The 18,453-nt window shown below is 40.3% G+C and overlaps 4 protein-coding genes across 5 annotated transcripts in view; 1 reads left to right on the forward strand and 3 right to left on the reverse strand.

Moving 5' to 3' along the window:
* ldlrad4a (low density lipoprotein receptor class A domain containing 4a) overlaps nt 1-459 on the reverse strand; it is a 45,377-nt gene extending 44,918 nt beyond the window's left edge. Inside the window, exon 1 of the mRNA XM_062486766.1 lies at nt 304-459. The gene's annotated coding sequence lies outside the window, so the exon portion shown is untranslated. The remainder of the gene's footprint in view (nt 1-303) is intronic.
* Nucleotides 460-606: 147 nt separating this feature from the next.
* On the reverse strand, nt 607-5,737 carry seh1l (SEH1-like (S. cerevisiae)). 2 transcript variants are annotated; one of them, XM_062486759.1, is made up of 9 exons: nt 5,484-5,737; nt 5,264-5,314; nt 4,961-5,107; nt 4,510-4,721; nt 4,040-4,138; nt 3,751-3,891; nt 3,074-3,228; nt 2,626-2,776; nt 607-1,202 (listed from the first exon to the last, which is right to left on the reverse strand). In XM_062486759.1, exons 1-9 carry the CDS (start codon nt 5,592-5,594, stop codon nt 1,037-1,039), a joined length of 1,233 nt encoding a protein of 410 aa, XP_062342743.1. In that variant the 5' UTR covers nt 5,595-5,737; the 3' UTR covers nt 607-1,036. The 2 variants fall into 2 exon arrangements, with proteins under 2 accessions (XP_062342743.1, XP_062342744.1); XM_062486760.1 differs by lacking the exon at nt 607-1,202 and adding an exon at nt 1,287-2,276 and having other exon boundaries at nt 5,484-5,736.
* Nucleotides 5,738-6,339: 602 nt separating this feature from the next.
* Nucleotides 6,340-15,126, forward strand: ptpn2b (protein tyrosine phosphatase non-receptor type 2b). The gene is made up of 10 exons (XM_062486872.1): nt 6,340-6,555; nt 7,307-7,397; nt 7,557-7,657; nt 9,040-9,138; nt 10,037-10,174; nt 10,318-10,527; nt 11,480-11,638; nt 11,786-11,988; nt 12,097-12,198; nt 14,145-15,126. The coding sequence occupies exons 1-10, from the start codon at nt 6,499-6,501 to the stop codon at nt 14,164-14,166; spliced, it is 1,182 nt and encodes a 393-aa protein (XP_062342856.1). The 5' UTR covers nt 6,340-6,498; the 3' UTR covers nt 14,167-15,126.
* Nucleotides 15,127-15,611: 485 nt separating this feature from the next.
* Nucleotides 15,612-18,137, reverse strand: psmg2 (proteasome (prosome, macropain) assembly chaperone 2). Its single transcript, XM_062486873.1, has 7 exons — nt 17,921-18,137; nt 17,634-17,805; nt 17,472-17,530; nt 17,134-17,252; nt 16,442-16,612; nt 16,060-16,180; nt 15,612-15,862 (listed from the first exon to the last, which is right to left on the reverse strand). Exons 1-7 carry the CDS (start codon nt 17,975-17,977, stop codon nt 15,782-15,784), a joined length of 780 nt encoding a protein of 259 aa, XP_062342857.1. The 5' UTR covers nt 17,978-18,137; the 3' UTR covers nt 15,612-15,781.
* Nucleotides 18,138-18,453: the final 316 nt, after the last annotated feature.

The following is an 18,453-nucleotide window of genomic DNA, read 5'->3' on the forward strand; positions in this document are numbered from 1 at the left end:
CATTTACCAGTGCTAAACTTCTTATGCCGAAAACAATTAAGAAAGAAATACATTCAAATGAAATTGTTTGCAAAATTTTGTAGTTGAAGTTATTAGTACAAGATCGTATTTTACAAAGGATGTCAAGCTATTCGAAAACGTTCCCTTTAAGAACTTGAGCCTGTTTTCATTTTTACTGCACTGAGTCTCAGTCTGGAACAACTTTCGTTGTCTTCAGCAGTACTGCAGCACCCCCTCATCTCCAGTCGACCACCATATTATAACAGACATAAAAACAAGTTACGCGGATGATAAAACGCTTACATTTTTGAAGAATTCTCTTGGAGCGCTCGTTCTCAGGTCCCACTGTGAAAAATTGTCGCAGCCAGACTGCGTTCCAGACCGCGAAGAGGGTGTCAAGTGCGTCTAGACGACACCTCACTCATCGCTCAGCTGAACTCGACACTGCATAAACTCTGTAGTCTAGTTTGCCTCAGCTCAATATGAATAATTTGGAAAACGCTGTAGCGACATCTGCAGAGTAGGAGTATCAGAGCACATCTCGGCAGTTTTAAGGTAACACGTGTGGAAAAATATTCGTGATCATTAAAATAATGATAAACAAAATTACACAATTATATACATTTATTTAACAATAAAATATTCCAAACACGAAAAATACCTACATCACATGTCCGTTATGGTCTTTATATAGCCTGATTGTTCACACTAGGTCCAGATTTCAGTGTGAGATGGCTGGAAAAAAAATTCCTGGAGATGATTTTCCCTGATTATTTTATCCCACAACTTTATAAGACTATAAAGGAGAAGTGATGGGTCGGTGGGACACACTCACTCGGGGTATTTCCGTAATTTAAAGTAGAAGTTAGTTCTTTATAGCGGTCACATGCCAGTTGTATATTTGGGGCAACATACTGCTGATTTCCCACAAATGTGAACAATTGTTTTAATGCGAGGGGTAGGGTACATTTGAATAACTAAGGCCTATCTGTCATGTGTACATACACTGTTGTGTCTTTATTAGCTAGTACTGATCCTAGTCGTATTCTGGCTGTTGGTTAACAGGGTTTGTTGTATACTTGACTCGCAAGTGAGGCAGCTGTATGTTAGTAGAGTCAGAGTCACATGCTGTCTCTATGAGAGAGGAAGGCAGCGGGAGGTAGCTCTGCTTTGATCCAGTCCTGGATGAGTCCAAGTTAACTCTGATAAAATAAAATAACCAAAAATTGTTGTATAAGTGAATGTGAATCAGGATTCAGACGAAACGCACAACTATGCAACAAATCAATTGTGGCAAGCATTTTGTCAATCAAGCAAATTTATTGAACTATTTCAATGTACTTAAGTTCAACTGTCAATTGATTAGATTGTTAGTCATGAATTCACAAACATATCAATGCATATCAAGAGGAATGCCGACAAACACACAAACAGACCACTGCTATCAGTGTATTTCTCTTCCCATTTAGATGTTTGCTGTTGTTCTCTAAATTGTGGTCCACACATTTTTCACAAAAACAGAAATATAATCCAAGACTTCGGCAGAATATTTCAAGAATATCCAAATACCTTAAGACTTTTTTAGTTGTCTTGCCTTAACATGGCCAAGATCTAAATAACTTTCTTCACAAGTGTGGAATGTTCCTATTACTGTTTTCTGTGTTTACAAATGTATATTTAAACAGAACACACTTTCACAATCACATTCATTCTCCACATTCTGGCCAAAGATACTTGACTTGTAACGAAATCCGTATTTATTAAAGAGCAGTTCAAGATGCTTTGAATGAAACAAACAACTTTTTGTACAGTTGACTGTTTCTTTTTCCTTTTACTGTGATGTCTTAAATCTTTTGTTATCTATCTCCTCAGAAATGAATGTCTGAGGACTAAACAGGTCCATACCAGGCTCTTTTTTTTTTTTTTAACCCCTAAATAATTGTTAGTTTATTTTCACAACATTGTGGTGTGTAAACGGCTGTCCTGATGTATAAATCAGCTCCCGCCCCCATTACTTCGAGACACTTCTTCAGATCTGTCCCTACTATCAAACCTAATGTACTGACTATAATTTGTCTGGTCTGGAAATCCACTCTTCCTTGATGAGTACTACAAAGTGCTTGAATGTCTTTAAGGGGGTTGATCAGAGATGTCCTCCATTCAATCCTCTGTGTGTGTGTGTGTGTGTGTGTATGTATGCGTGTGTGTCCATGCAACAAGCAGAAAATACAGTGGGCATGTCATTCCACTAGCCAGGCATCAGTTGGGCTTTCTTTCTGTTACAGGAGACAACACAAGCAGAGCACAAGGTTTAGTGAGAAAACAACAATGACAAGCAAAAGGCAAATACTTGCAACAAACCATTTGCAGTACTATTCTTCATTACATATTACACACTGCATCTACATGTCAGGGAGGGGTGTATTAATCCACAAAAAAGAAGCTGAACAGAATATCTTTCACGGATAATTGCAGAAACTAGTATTAGTAATGATGTGGGTGAGGTTATGTTTTAACAAATAATACATTCCAGTCCGGCTTCATGACCTCAAATAAGATTGTATCCATTAATATTCTCTCAACTGTTTTCAAATAGCACACAGTACCAGTCTCGGTCACACCTACCTCCCAGCAACAGCTTGCAGGGCATTCTGGGTAGCAGGACCTCCAGGTGTGCCGGCTGCACCAGGGGTGCCTGCCTGACCAGCGGCTCCATTGACCGGACTCCCGTCCCCCCTCAGGATGCCGGTGCACTTCCAGTTGTCCATGTAGTTGGCTAGAAAGGACACAGACGCACCTCAATACTTCCAAAGTCCAACTTTGTTTGCTGTACGGTAATGCTTCGAATTTGTTCTAAAGTGAATTTCTGCAACCAATCTAGACGTGTTAGCAATTCTTAAAAGGAAGTATATTGTTTAAGCACAAAAGCATCTAGCTAATGCGAGTTCGACCCCAATTGTTTTTGAAAGAAAAGGTTGAAGGGAAATTCTTGATACTGTTTAAGAGTTTATTGCACTTTCAAGAGTAGGCCATGGGTGAGGGTTGTCTTTAGGTTCCCATTCAGCACTCATACCTTTCCAAAGGCGTACACATCCGTCATCCCCTGAGGAGGCCAACAGGGTGCTGGTGATGTTCCAGCTCACCCTCCACACCTGGGAGTTGTGGCCGTCAAACTGGGCCTGAAGCTGCACCTCCAGCTTGGTGGGGCCCGAAGAGGAAGACTCCTTACTGTAGAGAACCCAGAGACAGAACCTTAGTGCTGTACTAAGTTCTCTTCCTGAATCTTGTGAATCTACAACTTGTCTAGATTGTTGTAGGTATTGTAGGAGACTATCATTTAGTAAACACCAAAGAGACCTTATACCTCCTCCAGTACTTGAGAAAGAAGGTCTAACCATTGTGACATCTGACGGGGTCAGATGGCTGAGCGGTTAGGGAATCGGGCTATTAACCAGTTGCCGGTTCGATTCCCGGCCGTGCAAAATGACGTTGTGTCCTTGGGCAAGGCACTTCACCCTACTTGCCTCGGGGGAATGTCCCTGTAAGTCGCTCTGGATAAGAGCGTCTGCTAAATTACTAAATGTAAATGTGACATTCCCCTTGAATCCCACATCTCATAGGATAAATACCATCTTTGCTATTGATAACACTATCCAAGAAGGGGCCAATATACTATCTGTTACAGACCAATACACTGTCTATTACTGTAACAGAGCAGAGCTTAATGTTACAGCATGAGCGTAAACATACCGCATGGGTATAAGCTTAAAGATGCGCACATCTTTGGTTGCTATGGCCAGCACATGGAAAGAACGTCCCAGGTTTGGTGCAAAGGCGATGTCATGTACGGGGTCTGTGACTGTCATCAGAGTCTCCACCTTGGCGTACTTCCTAAAACAGTGAGTGGGATGGCAGCCAATCAGAATACGTGTTTCCAATAATTTTTTTTGCTTTCTTTAATAACCGGCATGTTACTTTGACAGTCATTGAAACACAGTGTCAAGCCTACAATCCGAGAAACAAAAACTGTAGCACCCACCTTGTGTTTTCTACATATTCGTAGATCTGAACTTTACCACTGTAGGCAGTGTTGCCATCATCACTGCCCACGGCTATCATGGGAGAATGGGCACGAGAGCTGCAAGCAAAGACAAAATAACACTGACATGAATCATAGAAATTCATAAAGTACAAGCTGTTCATGTCCCTACCCAAAATTACAGTTTGGTCCTTTTTGTATTTGAACTCCCCCATGTCAATTGTAAACAGGGATAGGAAAAAGTAGACCTTTTGTGTTGAGCACTGTGCCATCTACTGGTGTATTCGGAGAGTATTAAAATCTACAATCTTCTAATATACATTTGATCAAAATCAAGTAAGTTCCTTTGTGAAGAACCCTTCAATATATTTACTTTTTAATCAATCATTATATGGATTCAGTATTGACTTTAATAATACATTTGAATAATTCTGTGAGGAGGCCACATAGACGTGAGAGGTGTTCCAGACCTGGAGGGGTTCCAAGAAATACAGGAGCAGCTGAGCTTGCATGAGATCTCATGCTGCAGGGACCACTGGCTCAAGTTCATCACATCAGGAGCCTCGTATATTCTGACGACACCATCCGCGGAGCAGGTGGTCAGCATGAGGCCCATGTGTTTCGGAGCAAACTTCACGTCAGTAACTGATGTTCGGCTGTCCACCAATGTGGTCCTCTTGATCTGGGACCAGGCCAAATGTGGAGGATGAAACAGGCAGTGTTAAAGTTCCCCAACTGAAAATGCATCCAGCTAAAATTGTTCATTAGCCTACACCTTTTTACGCTGTAAAAACGTTTTACACTGAAGATTACTGCATTCATATATGTAAGATTTGTTCAGAAAAGGGTTTCTGGTTTTCCTTTAGATTACACTAATAAGGTAGGTCACGTGTGTGCCTTGTGGCCTCCACCCATCCTTACCCAATGGCTGAGTCCGCGCTGTTTATCGTTCGACTCGCCAACTATCTCCTCCCATACCGCCGCAGTCCGATCAAATGAGCAGGACGCCAAGACTTGTCCAAACTCGGGGTGTGCCCAGGTCACGCGCCAAACCGATCCGCTGTGGGTCTTAACGTACACACATTTATCTAATATTTAACATGCATTTACTTTAATAATATATTATTTACCCATTTCATGTTTTAGCTGATAACATACGTATAGGTGATGCAAAGGTAATAAAGTTTATAGACGTGTGATTATAAGACGCCTGCTTTAACTTACCTTCCAACTGGCTGTGCAGTTCCACTCACCATTGTCACTTTTGTCCCAAACCTGAAATGAAGGATGTGATTTTCAAACGGGGTACACATGTTGTCATGCTATTGTCAATTGGCCAATGACCAGCAAGGTTTATTGACTAAACACAGGTAAAATGATCTAGTTAAAATAAGATAGTTGGTTAACGAACTGTAATTTCTGGCTAGCTATCTTGCAATGCTACCTTCACACTTTGGTCACTGGAACATGTCGCCATTCTCCGGCCGTGGAAATCATAAGACACATCGTGGATAAGGTCTTTATGGTCCGCCGCAATACTTCGCGCAACAAACATAGTTGCAGAGAAAATGGTTTAAAAGGGTAGTGAACAATTTTTGTCACAAGATGTACAAAAGTATGTGTAAATTTACGTTTCAGTAAAATCTTCAGCACTCCATGATCGGCGCCATTTTTCTAAAATTGTTCCCACATCAAATAACGTTAGTTGAAACATAATCCGGAACATCAGTTCCGCTTTACAGCTTTAGATGAAGTTCTTTCTTCATTTAAACCTTAACTCAACCTAGTATCCATCCCCTCTAGTCTTTCACTACTACCTAAGGGATTTTATAAATCTTTCTAAATAATTATTTGATATAGTTGGTTAATATTGTTGTTATTATCAATTTAATCAAGAAGCAAACTCATTTAAATTATAACAATTATAAGAGAAGTTCATTTACAATCACAGATTTATTTTAATAAACAGTGTGTCACTGGATTTTATTTTTGTTCGTGAAAGAAAGAAAGCGCTTTATTACAGACAAAAATAATGCAGAACGAATGTCAGAGACATCCGAGAGGGATTACATTATAAATTAGTGTCCAAGAGGAATCATAGAGGCTCTTTATTACAACCCCAGAAGGTGAATGAAAGATTTGCATTTAGTGATGAACAGATGAATAATATGGCCTATTCATTTTTTCACCAAGACATTGTTTTACATCTGTCCAGAATATTTCACTAAGCAACACTCAATTAACTTTCGTTTTACGTAGGAATATTTGATATCACAGGTAGCGAAGGACCCTTCTTTAGCGCAAGCGCACATTGGTTTGATATGAGACGTCAAATACACAGGCAAACGTTCAGTAAGCGGGCTACTTTCTAAATGGCTTATTATAGAAAGTGATGAGTTAGATAAGTACCTGAAATTGTATTTTTATTTTAATTAATTGACTAGGACTGTCACTTAAACATGGAACAGGAATTTGAAGACATGGATTCAGACGGCCGGTGGCAGAATCTATACATAGTAAGTGTTTACTGTAGGCTAGCCAACTAGCTAGCTCCAGATAGCTTGCAAGTTAGCTATCCAAGTAGCTAGCTACTTTATGTTACTACCTGCTTAGCAGCTGACAGCTAGCTATTTAGCACGAACACTAATCATTAGCTATCTAGATAGCTACTTTTAGATGTGTGTATGCTTTATATCTCCCTGGAAGTTAGTGAAACACATGACTTCTGTTGCGTATATAAGTTGTTTAGCTAGCCTATTAGGCTACTGGAGCTACTAACGCGAGGCTTAACTAGTTAGTAAAACAACGTGCGCATGCGACGATGAAGTGACATCACTTCATTGCCACTTAATTTTCTTTGTTGGATAACTAGTTGGTCACCTTCAACATAATCAACATTATTCTTGTTATCTTACATCAGCAGCAAACAAGACGCAATGAACAGTGTAGCCTTTTTCGGCACTGTATCCAACATTTATTATGATTTCAACCTATCCATTTTCTGCATTCTATTTAAAATATGAAGTGTTAAGTTCATGGCTACAGTTAGTTTTGAAGTCACTAAAACGTGTGGAGCATGCAGTTTAGATGCTATTTAGCAACTCAAATGAAATCACTGTCAAGTTCCTATTTTTATTTTTTATTACGACTATAGTCGTTTTTTTTGCTAAATGTAAAGTACATTTACATTTATGCATTTAGCAGACGCTTTTATCCAAAGCGACTTATCCAAAGTACTCCTATAACAAACACCCTTTTTGTCCACAGGAAATTCGGAATCAGTCCCATGAATGTCCATTTAAAGTTGCAAAATATCCAGAAAATCGGAACAGAAACAGATATAGAGATGTCAGCCCGTGTAAGTTACTTGGAATTACAATTGCCATCAAGCATCTTTACACTTGACTGATGAAGACATTTTGCTGATAAACCATTTATCAGCAGGATTCCTACTCCAAATGCATTATGAATGAAGGAAAAGGCAGGTAGTTATGATTTTGTTGTCTTTTCCTCTTAGTTGATCACAGTCGTGTCAAGCTGAAGAACTCGGACAACGACTACATCAATGCAAGTTTAGTTTTCATGGAAGAAGCCCAAAGAAGTTACATTTTAACTCAGGTACATTTGTTTTTGTCTTACTATTACAATTTTCAATGGATGCCTCAATTTAGTTCTACCCTTATTTGTTCCCTTTCTGACTATACCAGTGAATCATCTTCTGAATCAGCAATTAATGACTGCATCTGGAAAATGTATGTTCCTCTTGCGCCAAATCTTTTAACATGCATCGTCACAGGTGTGTGAAACCTAGTGTTATTGTTACAAGATGTGAGAAGCCAGTTTCCTTCTTGGTGTTCTTATATGGAATGCTACTGTTGTTGTGAATGTCTTGGGTTAAAACAGTAACTATTTGGTGTCATGAACAGCCGTTTTTAAGATGAAGCCATGATTTGTGCCGGAATTTGCGCAGAATTTCAAAATAATAAGCACTTGAGTCAGTGGATGGGACAGATGGTTCTTACTCTTGTAGAGATACAGGGAGAAATGCTTATATTGCCCAATATTTAAGCACCTAATGAGGATCATCCTGGCTTTTTTATGAATCTTGGGAGTAAACTCCTCAAATTACATGTTTACTCTACTATCCTTGGCGGGACTTCCAACCTCATTGGATGTTGTTTTGTGTGCTTTTCAAATAACAGCCATAGAATCTGTCCTGACAGTGAAAGGCAGATGTGAATACTTGGGGTTAGTTGATATTAGGAGGCTGATAAACCCAGCAAGAAGAGTCTACACCTATTACTCTAATCTGCATAATACATACTCAATGTTTGTTTATGGCGTGGGCGGAGGGAGGAGGGAGGGGGGCTTCTGGTGCTTCAGCCCCAAATGTTTAGGTTTTAAAATAACTTCAACTGGCAGTCACTGTAGTTTTAGAAATATAATTCACACTTGCAAAACAGAGCGTTATGCTAGCTGTTGCGAAAGTAGGTCTGGTGGACGGCTGCATCCAAATCAGCGAGCTACCAGCAGTATCCCATTAACAACCTGGACTCTCCCCTCCCTTGGCTCTCGGTCAGTTCATGTTAATGTGACTCGCTCACCAGCAGCTCATCAAGGACAGAGGACGTTTAGATTAGCAGCAGGCAAGATGGAATATTTTGAACAATAGAGAAAATGTTGATTGAAGATGCCATGATTATGCTCACTCCTCACCAGTGATGTAACGTACAAATTGATGTCTGACTGCACGGAATAACAATATGATCTTGATATTACACATCTCCAAAAACGGGTGTTGCCCTCAAATGTATGCAAATAATGCTGACCTACCAGAGGCACACTTCCACCTTCTTATTGAAGGTAATTTGATGGGAAACACAGTGTGGTAATCCTGTATATGACATTGCTTTACGTATGATCTATGTGTGTTGCAGTTGGATGTGTATGTTGTAACGTTCTGTTTGGAAACAATGTTAAATGAAGTGTGTCTCCCCCAGGGGCCTCTAAGGAACACCTGTGGACACTTCTGGTTGATGATCTGGGAGCAGAGGACCAAGGCCATCATCATGCTCAACAGAGTGATAGAAAAAGGAGCAGTGAGTTAAGCTAGCTTTTGCCTCAGGTCACCTCAGTGACCACAGGAAGGAAGGGCCCTTCTTTTTGCTGCTACATACTGTACTGTGACACATGCTGGTAGAAAGGTCCGCATGTCAGCAATCTTTTAATCGCACAATTTTGTATAATTTTCTTTTACCACATTTCTTTTTTCTTTTCACATTACAAAAGCTTGAGTTTTGAAAGAGTCACTCTTAACAACTGAATACTCACAATTTGTCAGCAAAGAAGGTTGGTTTTCTAGTTGTGTTTTGGGGGCGTGATCAGGGTTCAGATTGATTAGCATCTTTTGGTTTGGTTGGCTATTTACAGATTGTTACCATCTGTAAATATACACAGGGTGTTTGTTTACTTTCAGGATTCTACCGTGGTGGATGCTTGTTATTAAATATTCAACTCATTATTAATATAGGAACTGCCATTACCAAATGTATTGCTGCTGGTGAGACAGTCGACAATGGAAATCTAATAGACTCCTAAATGTATCTGTCCTGTTTAGGGACTTTGTGATCATCTTGCTATATGTAGGCATGTGTTCATGTTTTTCAACAGAAAAACAGGAAGACTTGCCTACATTTACATATGACATGCTGGTATTTTGGTCCATAAGTGGGTTATATTGCCTACATATGGTCATACATTGGTCATACATTATTGTTCCAGTCATTATTGACGCAACCTTGTTTTATCTAAGGTTATGGTGTACAAAAAGCCCTAGAGTAGGCATGGGAGATTATAATTCAACCATCCTACCAAATGCTTTGTCATTTTGATATCTAGATATGAATCAAAAGTTATTTGGTTACCTTGCTAAGTCTTAAAAAAAAAAATAACTGAACAAAACCGACGACTTAAACTCTCATCTCTCATGACTGCCAGGAAAAGTGTGCCCAGTACTGGCCGACACAGGACGAGCGGAAAATGTCTTACAGAGACACGCGCTTCCTAGTGACGCTAGTTTCTGAGGACATCAAGTCCTACTACACCACCAGAGTGCTGGAGCTAGAGCATGCTGATGTAAGTCTTTCCATCATTGAACAAAAGGGTATTTTGAAGGGAAATTTGGCAGTAGTCCTGTTCCCATTTAAAGGTTAGTGACTTTTAGAACTCTTGTGCCAATTTGTACTAACCCACAGCAACCCACAAAATGTTTCTCTCAGACGGGGGAGAAGAGGGAGCTGTATCACTTTCATTATACCACCTGGCCCGATTTCGGTGTTCCGGAATCCCCAGCATCGTTCCTCAACTTCCTGTTCAAGGTGCGAGAGTCGGGCTCCCTGGGGGAAGACCACGGGCCGGCTATCGTACACTGCAGCGCTGGGATTGGCCGGTCGGGAACCTTCTCTCTGGTGGACACTTGTCTTGTCCTGGTAAGCCCTGCCCTTATGGACCAGAGTTCCACTTCAGTGAAGGTTCACCCAGATTTTTAGTTTGTGATCATTTCTTTCTGCGGAAGCACAAAGTTAAGACTGGGGCATAACGCACTTTGCCAGTAAAAATGTGCCATTGATTGGTGTCAGAAGTTTTAAACAAAACAAACAAGCTTTCTAATGTAGTCTTATCCCCATGATACTTTCACTTAATACCCTAAAGCAGTGGTACTCAACCCAAAAGGTCCACTAACAAAATTTCCATTCAGTCCAGGGTCCGGAACAATGATGGTTTATTTTTCTGGCCCTTACCTCAGAATTCTGGGAGTAATTTTGTTCAAAGCGTCCATGCTTTGTTTCATAGTGACGTTTCACATTACCACTTTTGACAAGGGCAACCGTCTCATTGCAGATTAAACACATTGCAATTTTCGGAATCAACTTTTCGCTTTTTGTCGGGTTTAGAGTCTGCTATGATTTTCGCTAAGGAAGAAACGGGTACCGTTAGCAAATCGATTAGCCTGCGTTGTAGCGAATGACACACACAACCTGCGTGAACCACAGAGGTTGCGGCCAACGTTGAGTGAGTCAGTTGTCATGGTGATTACAGTTATTAAAGCTCCTGATTGGACCTTTGGATTGAACACGGAAGATAGAAAGCACATCTAGTAGGAACAAAATATAGGTACCAATGAAAACTTGCTTAGATCTTGACTAAATTAGAATGTTGATTTTGGCTTTGGTCCAAATTGTATTGCGTCTGGGTCCTGATCCGGACCGCAGTCTGCCTAATGAGTACCCACGCCCTAAAGTAAATAAGACATGTAAATGAGGTTAAGAGACGTATCAGAGATGTATCAGATTTTTGTGTTGGTTGATATTTTAATAAGGGAAATGTATGCAAGATTCACTTCCTGTACTCCCGAACCGTTGACCTGCAGTTTCTCTTTAGATGGAGAAGAGGAAAGACCCATCTGTGGACATCAAGAACATCCTGCTGGACATGAGGAAGTATCGGATGGGTCTCATCCAGACCCCGGACCAGCTGCGCTTCTCCTACATGGCCGTCCTCGAGGGAGCCAAGTACATTATGGGAGACTCCTCTGCACAGGTACGCCGTTCTGTACCAAGAATATATGGATAGTCGAGACCAGTTACGGAAGGTAAGAACAAGACAGAAAAGACAACACAAAATGAAATCGGGCAGATAATGAAACCATTATCTGCCTCTTGCTCCCTTTTCTGTTGGCGCATTCAGAAACGGTGGCGTGAGCTGTCGAATGAGGACCAGGAACCTTTGTCTGACTCCCCGCCACCTGCCAGCTCCCAGACCGTGTGTCCGGACAGGTACAACGGCAGCAAAGGGCCCCACCAAGAAGAAGGTGGGGACTCTGAAGTGGACCACAAGGCCACCGCCGAGGTCACCTGCAAGGAACAAGATGTGGATGGGATCATAGCCAAGTCAGTTGCTCGAGATGTTTTTCTCCAATAATGTTAGACTGATTTGTAAAAGAATTCTGAAGGATAATAAATGATATCACCGTTCTTTTGTTTCCCGTTATCTCCCAGTGCGCGCAAGAGACACAGAGACGAGAGGATTTTCAACTCCACACCCAAGACACCCCAACAAGCAAAGTCCAGGATAACAGATTCAGAAAAGAAGAGGAAAAGGTGACTGTTATGATTTTTTCAAACCAAAAAGTATGCTAAATACCAAATTTTGATACACTTCACTTTTTCTGTGAAGTTTTGGAATGGTTATCATAATGTTAGATGTTTAATTTCCAAATAGTTAGAAATAATTTCCATTTTTTTTATAGTCATGGAAATAAAACAAATATTTTAACATCTTAAAAAGTCATGACCATTTGTGCAACAATACCTCATTTTAGCATGGGTTTATCTTATTACAGTACAGCCCTATTTGGAGGCAGCTGTATGTTAATGCCATATTTTCTGCTCATTTTCAGAAGTCATGAAAATGTCATATGGTGTGGGAACCCACTGTTACCACATGGTAGTCATGTGACTAAAATACAATAAGCTGGATCTTTGCCTCAATAGCGCATGCCACAAATCAATTTTTACAAACAATTACTCATTAACATTGTCATTTTGATCTGGTCTAGACAAGTTCAGACTCGGTTCTCCCAAATGACAAAGAGGGATGGGCAGTGACATGGCTAGGAGTAATATACTGAGTGGGTATATAATACAGGATCATGAACAACTCACTGTGTGGTTCGCTAGACTCACATCTGTCACTTTTGATGACAGTGCACCTTGAAGAGCAGCTCTTAAGAGAAATTCCAAGAAGCGTATTCTTGTTTTGTCTGTGCGATGTGTGTTCCAGTAACAGAACTTGGTGAAGGTTATTCTTTTTGTCAACCTGTTGTCATTGTTCTCCTGAACAGTTTGGCCTGCATTTGCTGTACATGACGAGTGCTGGCCAGTGGGGTCGCTGTAGCTTTGTCCTCCTCTGGGACAGCGACACAAAGAAGAATTAATAGCAAACTGCAACATTTATTCGCAGCTTTAAAAAAGGAGCCCGATGTGTACGTTGGTCACATAGAACTGTGTGTGTGTGTGTGTGGTTCATGCGCTGATGGATTCTCTTGTTTTTTTGCTGGTTTGTGTGGGTTGGCTATGGTTAAGGTCGAAGTTGGAATGGGCTGCTGTGTAGCATGGAGTGTTTGTGTTCAGTCTACATGTCTAAGGCCCTGTTAAGGTGGCAACCCTTCCTTGAAAATATGGAATGAAAGTCTTGTTTTTGCTTCCCAGCAGCCCTAGTGGTGAGACCGTCCCGGTCTATATTTATGCCAGCAGCTGTGTGCTAGTTGATAAAATGAGGTAACCCTAATGTATTTCAAACATGAAACAACTCAATGCAGCCAAGTTTATTGTTTTAAAAACATAAGTTTGGCATAATACAATCAGATTGTCCTTCAAGTTCTCTATGAATCAAAATTAAGTTCCAAGATGTTTTGCGGTTCTGAAACGGCACTAGCAATCTAAGATTTTAGTTTTTAATCTATTGAATGTAGACCAATACTCTTTTCATTTACAGTAAAACACAAAAACAAGAATTCAAAGTTAGAATCTCACCATGTCTTAACCAAAGGATACACTGACTCAATCTGACTAACACCTTAAATGAAACATAACTGCTACTTATTCTAAATAAGCTGTTTGTCCTCTACCTGGCAATCTCCAGGGGAGTTGGTATCTACATGCAAGAACTGTGAATTTTACAAACTCAAATGCTAACTTTTGCTGACCAAAGGGGCAGATTTCTTGGTTAATTTCCTGATCTCACACTTGCGTGTAAAAAATTGCAGGGTAGTGGGCAAGCAGTTTATTAATGCTGTGTTTAACTTACGCCAAAATAGTTGATGACAGTGATCCAAGGAAACCCATGATGGTTGATTTACCATACCCTCAAATATTAGGCATGAGTATGGCAATTTGTAGTTGCCAAGTTAAAACGTATTTGGTTGCATGGTTCCTTTGGTCACTTTAAATCAGCTGTGGCAATGCTGCTGGTTGTTTGTTTTCATCCAATAGTATTTTTGTATCTGGGTTTACATTTTCAGTTTGTGTTTTGCTTCTTATGACAGGTCAAGAACCAGTGATACCTAACTCACTCCACCAGTAGCCACAGACCAGAGTGCTGACAGCAAAGACGACTTCAGCAGGGATTTTACGCCCTACCCTTTCTTTGTCTCATGCTTTTCCCACCTTTCTCCCTTCCTTCCTCACCCATCTTTCACCTTTCTCTCCATTTTCAACATTCACCCAACCATCTTTGAGCCTTATGCCTCTCATACCAAAAAAAAACAACCTTGCTCTACAACCCCACCTAACCCACACATCACCATCTTGTCCCACCCCACATCCTTCTGTACAGTTTACAGAACACGCTTCGACATTCTTTGGAGGAAGAACATTTGAACAATGAACACCAGCCTATTACCTGCCGCTGCCAAGTGGAGCGGGTCACAATAACCCATCGACAGGGATAGGAATGTCTATGCTTCTGTTTTTACCTTGTTTTGTGGGCCACCCTATTTTGCTTTGAATTTACTGACGAAGGCTGAACAACTTATCTGAAATGGGGGCTATGCATTGCCATTTTGTAATGTTTGTAGGAGGTATTTTTAGAGAAGAGGCAAAAAAATATGAAATGTTATATTTTTTATAAGAAATTACTTGAAATTTCCTATTGTGAGAGAGGATGAAAGTAAAGTGCTCGCACCATGTGCAAGGACTTAAGTGGCATGTGTTTTCATGTACATAGTGTTTTTTTTAATGATGCGTGAAAAAATATTTTGGATTTATGAAATATTTTGGATTGATAAAATCATACATTGCATTTGTTAGAAAAAGAAGACCTGCTTTCAATACTGGGTTTCCTTTGAATTTAATTGTCAAGTCTTACATTTCCTGTTCTCTAGAGTGTAATCTAAGAATAAAAATGGCTTGAAAACTATGACTAAACTGTTCAGGAAGTGATAAGGCAAAAGGATAAATTATTCTCTTCTGAGAGACAATATGACTATTTAAAATCTGGACAATAAATAAATAAAACATTTCACTTAAGCTTTTGTTTTAGTCTTGATATAGAGCTGTATTTGAATATTAAAAGAGGTCTTGACTTTTTCCAAGAAGCTAGATCAGTTTGCTGCACTGGATTCTTTTTGCAGATGGAGATTACATGTACTAATGATTCATGACTCTTGCTACACACACAGATCATCCACAATTCAATTTGAACTTGTTACAAGAAGTATGACAGTATTAGCTAACGATGTTAAAGAATTGCTGCCCGGAATCAAGCATGGCAACTGGTCAAACGGTGTTAGGTGTGAGTAGCTGAAAGGTCAGCCCCTCTACTGCATCATAGGTTTCATAAGGAATCATATAAAATAAGGCACTGTGTTTATTCACACTTGACACCAGTTTGTTAAAACACTTTAACAAAGATTTTTCAGGTACATACCAACGTGCATATTTTCTTTGGCCTATACTTGTCATACTTTTGTTGAACAACATATCCACTGGAAAGCAATAAACCAAATCCAAAATACAGTTAACTATCTTCAATTACAAAAGGTCTTTGGGGGATTTTTCAGTTCATAAATTACAAAGTAGGATCCACATAAATCAGACAAGGAATGTTCATCAGAAGCTTAAGTTCCAGCAGGAGGCTATTTCCATGCCTGAGTAGGAGAACATGTTTGTTTTAAATGATGAATCAGAAGAGTGCTGGGGGAATGCCACTTCCAAAGAGAAGTCTCCAGGAAGGGGGAATTCTCCATTTCGGGGAAGACTGATTCTAATCAAATGAAATCACAAACAAAATACATTACTTGACATGTAGCCATATAGCACAAAATGATATTGTATTGAAATCATAGTTAACTTTCCCAAAAGCTAAACAGAGACTTACAGCTTTCTTAAATTGTATTTATTGTCAATGCAAAGTGATGCTACTTCAAGTTTCAGGGCTGCTGTGTGAGTAGTGGCACTTACAGGCTTGTCCACCAGGTGCAGCCAGTCGTTCAGATAGTTGAGGAGGCTGAAGGCATCTGGGATGTTGTCTCCCTCAGAGCAGAAGATCAACAACACCGCCAAAGGGATGTCCTCTGCACAACTAGATGGGTAGGAACAACGGTTAATGGAACTGCCCGAATACTTCCATCCTTCCTTTGATTTGATATTAATGCATTTGGAATGGATTGACAGTAGCTGTGTAGGGGTACACCGGTTTAATAATCTCCAAGGCAAACCAACATTTTCATATTTAAGTCAATTAAAGAAGCCCCAAGATTAAGCAATTAACCAGATTTGTAAACTGCATCACAAACACCCACACTTTTGTCTATTTATACAGTCAATATTTCTTGCAGCCTACCTGTCGGTGAAAAGTCCTTTAGTGGGGCCACCTCCAGGAATGTAGAGGATCTGCTCTGAGTCAGGGACACCCATTAATGCAGACACTCTCTCCATCTCCCTCCATTCTAGCTCTTTCACACTCTTCATCACTTCCTGCAGGGCAGGTGTGGCCAGGTACCTCAGTGGGGTGCTTTGATAGGGGACACGAGAATGTTAGATTGGATATAGGTCATTATATTGGTTATTTATTTACACTGACAAGAGTAGTACTAGCCTCAGACAAGATTGTTTGGCCCAAGGATTAGGTTTAATTAGTCTGGAAAACCTCATTTAAAGGCAGGGTCAATAATGTTGTTGAGACACATCTTTTGTCACATTTGCTGAAATAAATGCCTAGTAAGGACTGAACTTAATGATAAAAAGGCATTTAACCGAATGCAATGATTGGACAGGCTACTTGTCTACCTCCCAGCAGTGGTCAGGCAGTGAGTTCATGTGTTTTGGGGGAATGGCTTTGCAAGGAGGGGATGGGATATTTTGGTTTGAATCCTTTCTAACTCAAGCCAAAATTGCTAGGTCCGCAAAACGTACCAATCCTGCCTCTAAGATTATCTAACAGGTAATCCATCAAGTATCAGGCGTCGCATATCTGTGATATGAATTCTTAAGGCCAACATCACATGGTCCAAGTACATGAGTAGAACTGAATACCCAAGAAGTTGTTGGTCGTCCCTCTGATAGGCATGACTGCTGGACAGAACCACTGTTTTACTGAAGCCACTTGCTTTTATCCAACACACAATCAGTTTACGGAAATTCTTGGACTTGGTCTGAAAAAGGGAAAAGTTTGGTTCATTTAGAAGGATGTGAGAAGAACATTCAGTGACCAATTTAACAATTTAATTAAACAGCTCCAACCAGCTCCAAAACCAAAAGAGGCGAAAAGGCAGTGGGAAAGCACCAACTCCCTGCTCCCCGCTGACAGCTCGTCTCAACCGTGTAACACAAAGTAGAATACACCTTGAATTGGACCCTCCTTTGACATTCACCTGTATAACTGGAGTCCTGATCTGTAGAACCGCCAATTTCAACTCGGGCACCGCATACACTTTAGGAGATAAATCAGTGCAGTTAATGATAATTGTCTGGAATTCAAGGACTGACTCAGTTTTGAATGAAACATCCTCATGTGATATATAGAAACATCCTACCTTCTGCATTGGTGTGCAGTTCGTTTGCGTCTTCTGCAGAAGTCGAATACGGATTGTTGCCAGCCATCGGAATGAGACAGTCGGTGTGAATGTATCCCACTCTGCACATGTTGAGCGTGGAGATTATGAGGTCCACTGCAAGTTGCCCCACATTACCAACTGATATTGCTGGCTGTTAGGGTAGAAAATGCCGTCATCAAATAAGCAGGGTACACCATAGTTCACAGACTGGAAACACATTTTGCTACATCATGAATTGCACTTCTAGTCACAGTTGAGCTACTCACCATAATTAGTGTAAAGTCCTTGAATGAGGCCGGTGTGCCTTCTGTTTCGACGAACATGTTGAATGATTAATTTTCAATAACGTTACGTTCAAATATATTAACGTGTTTGGACGTCAGTTAAAGCCAGCTAACTTTCAATGTAGTCTGTAAATTCTGTATTATACTTTCGTTTTCTCTCTGTTCAGTGGGGCTTTTTTGGTAGCTTATCGGTCTCTTTGAATGCGTATGTCACTTTTAGCCCTCCTTTTAGATGCCTGAACGAAATGATCTAACATAGTCTTACTTAAAATAACCCAAAACATTATTTACACCAACAACCGGATAATTTTTCACAAAATAAATATTTAATATTCAAAAGTACACGGAAAAGACGGTAAAACCTTTACGTGAAAGGGGTTTTCTAAATTACAGCCAGGGACTACGCCAGTCTCCTACTTGTTAAACCAAGGCCTCCACCCCTGCGTCTCTGCATACTTTATATTTTTTAGTACGTACTGCAGTTACCCTAGAAATGTACTAGTGCATTTTTTATT

Source organism: Osmerus eperlanus, chromosome 20 (genome assembly GCF_963692335.1).
Source record: "Osmerus eperlanus chromosome 20, fOsmEpe2.1, whole genome shotgun sequence".
NCBI classification, from domain to species: Eukaryota; Metazoa; Chordata; class Actinopteri; order Osmeriformes; family Osmeridae; genus Osmerus; species Osmerus eperlanus.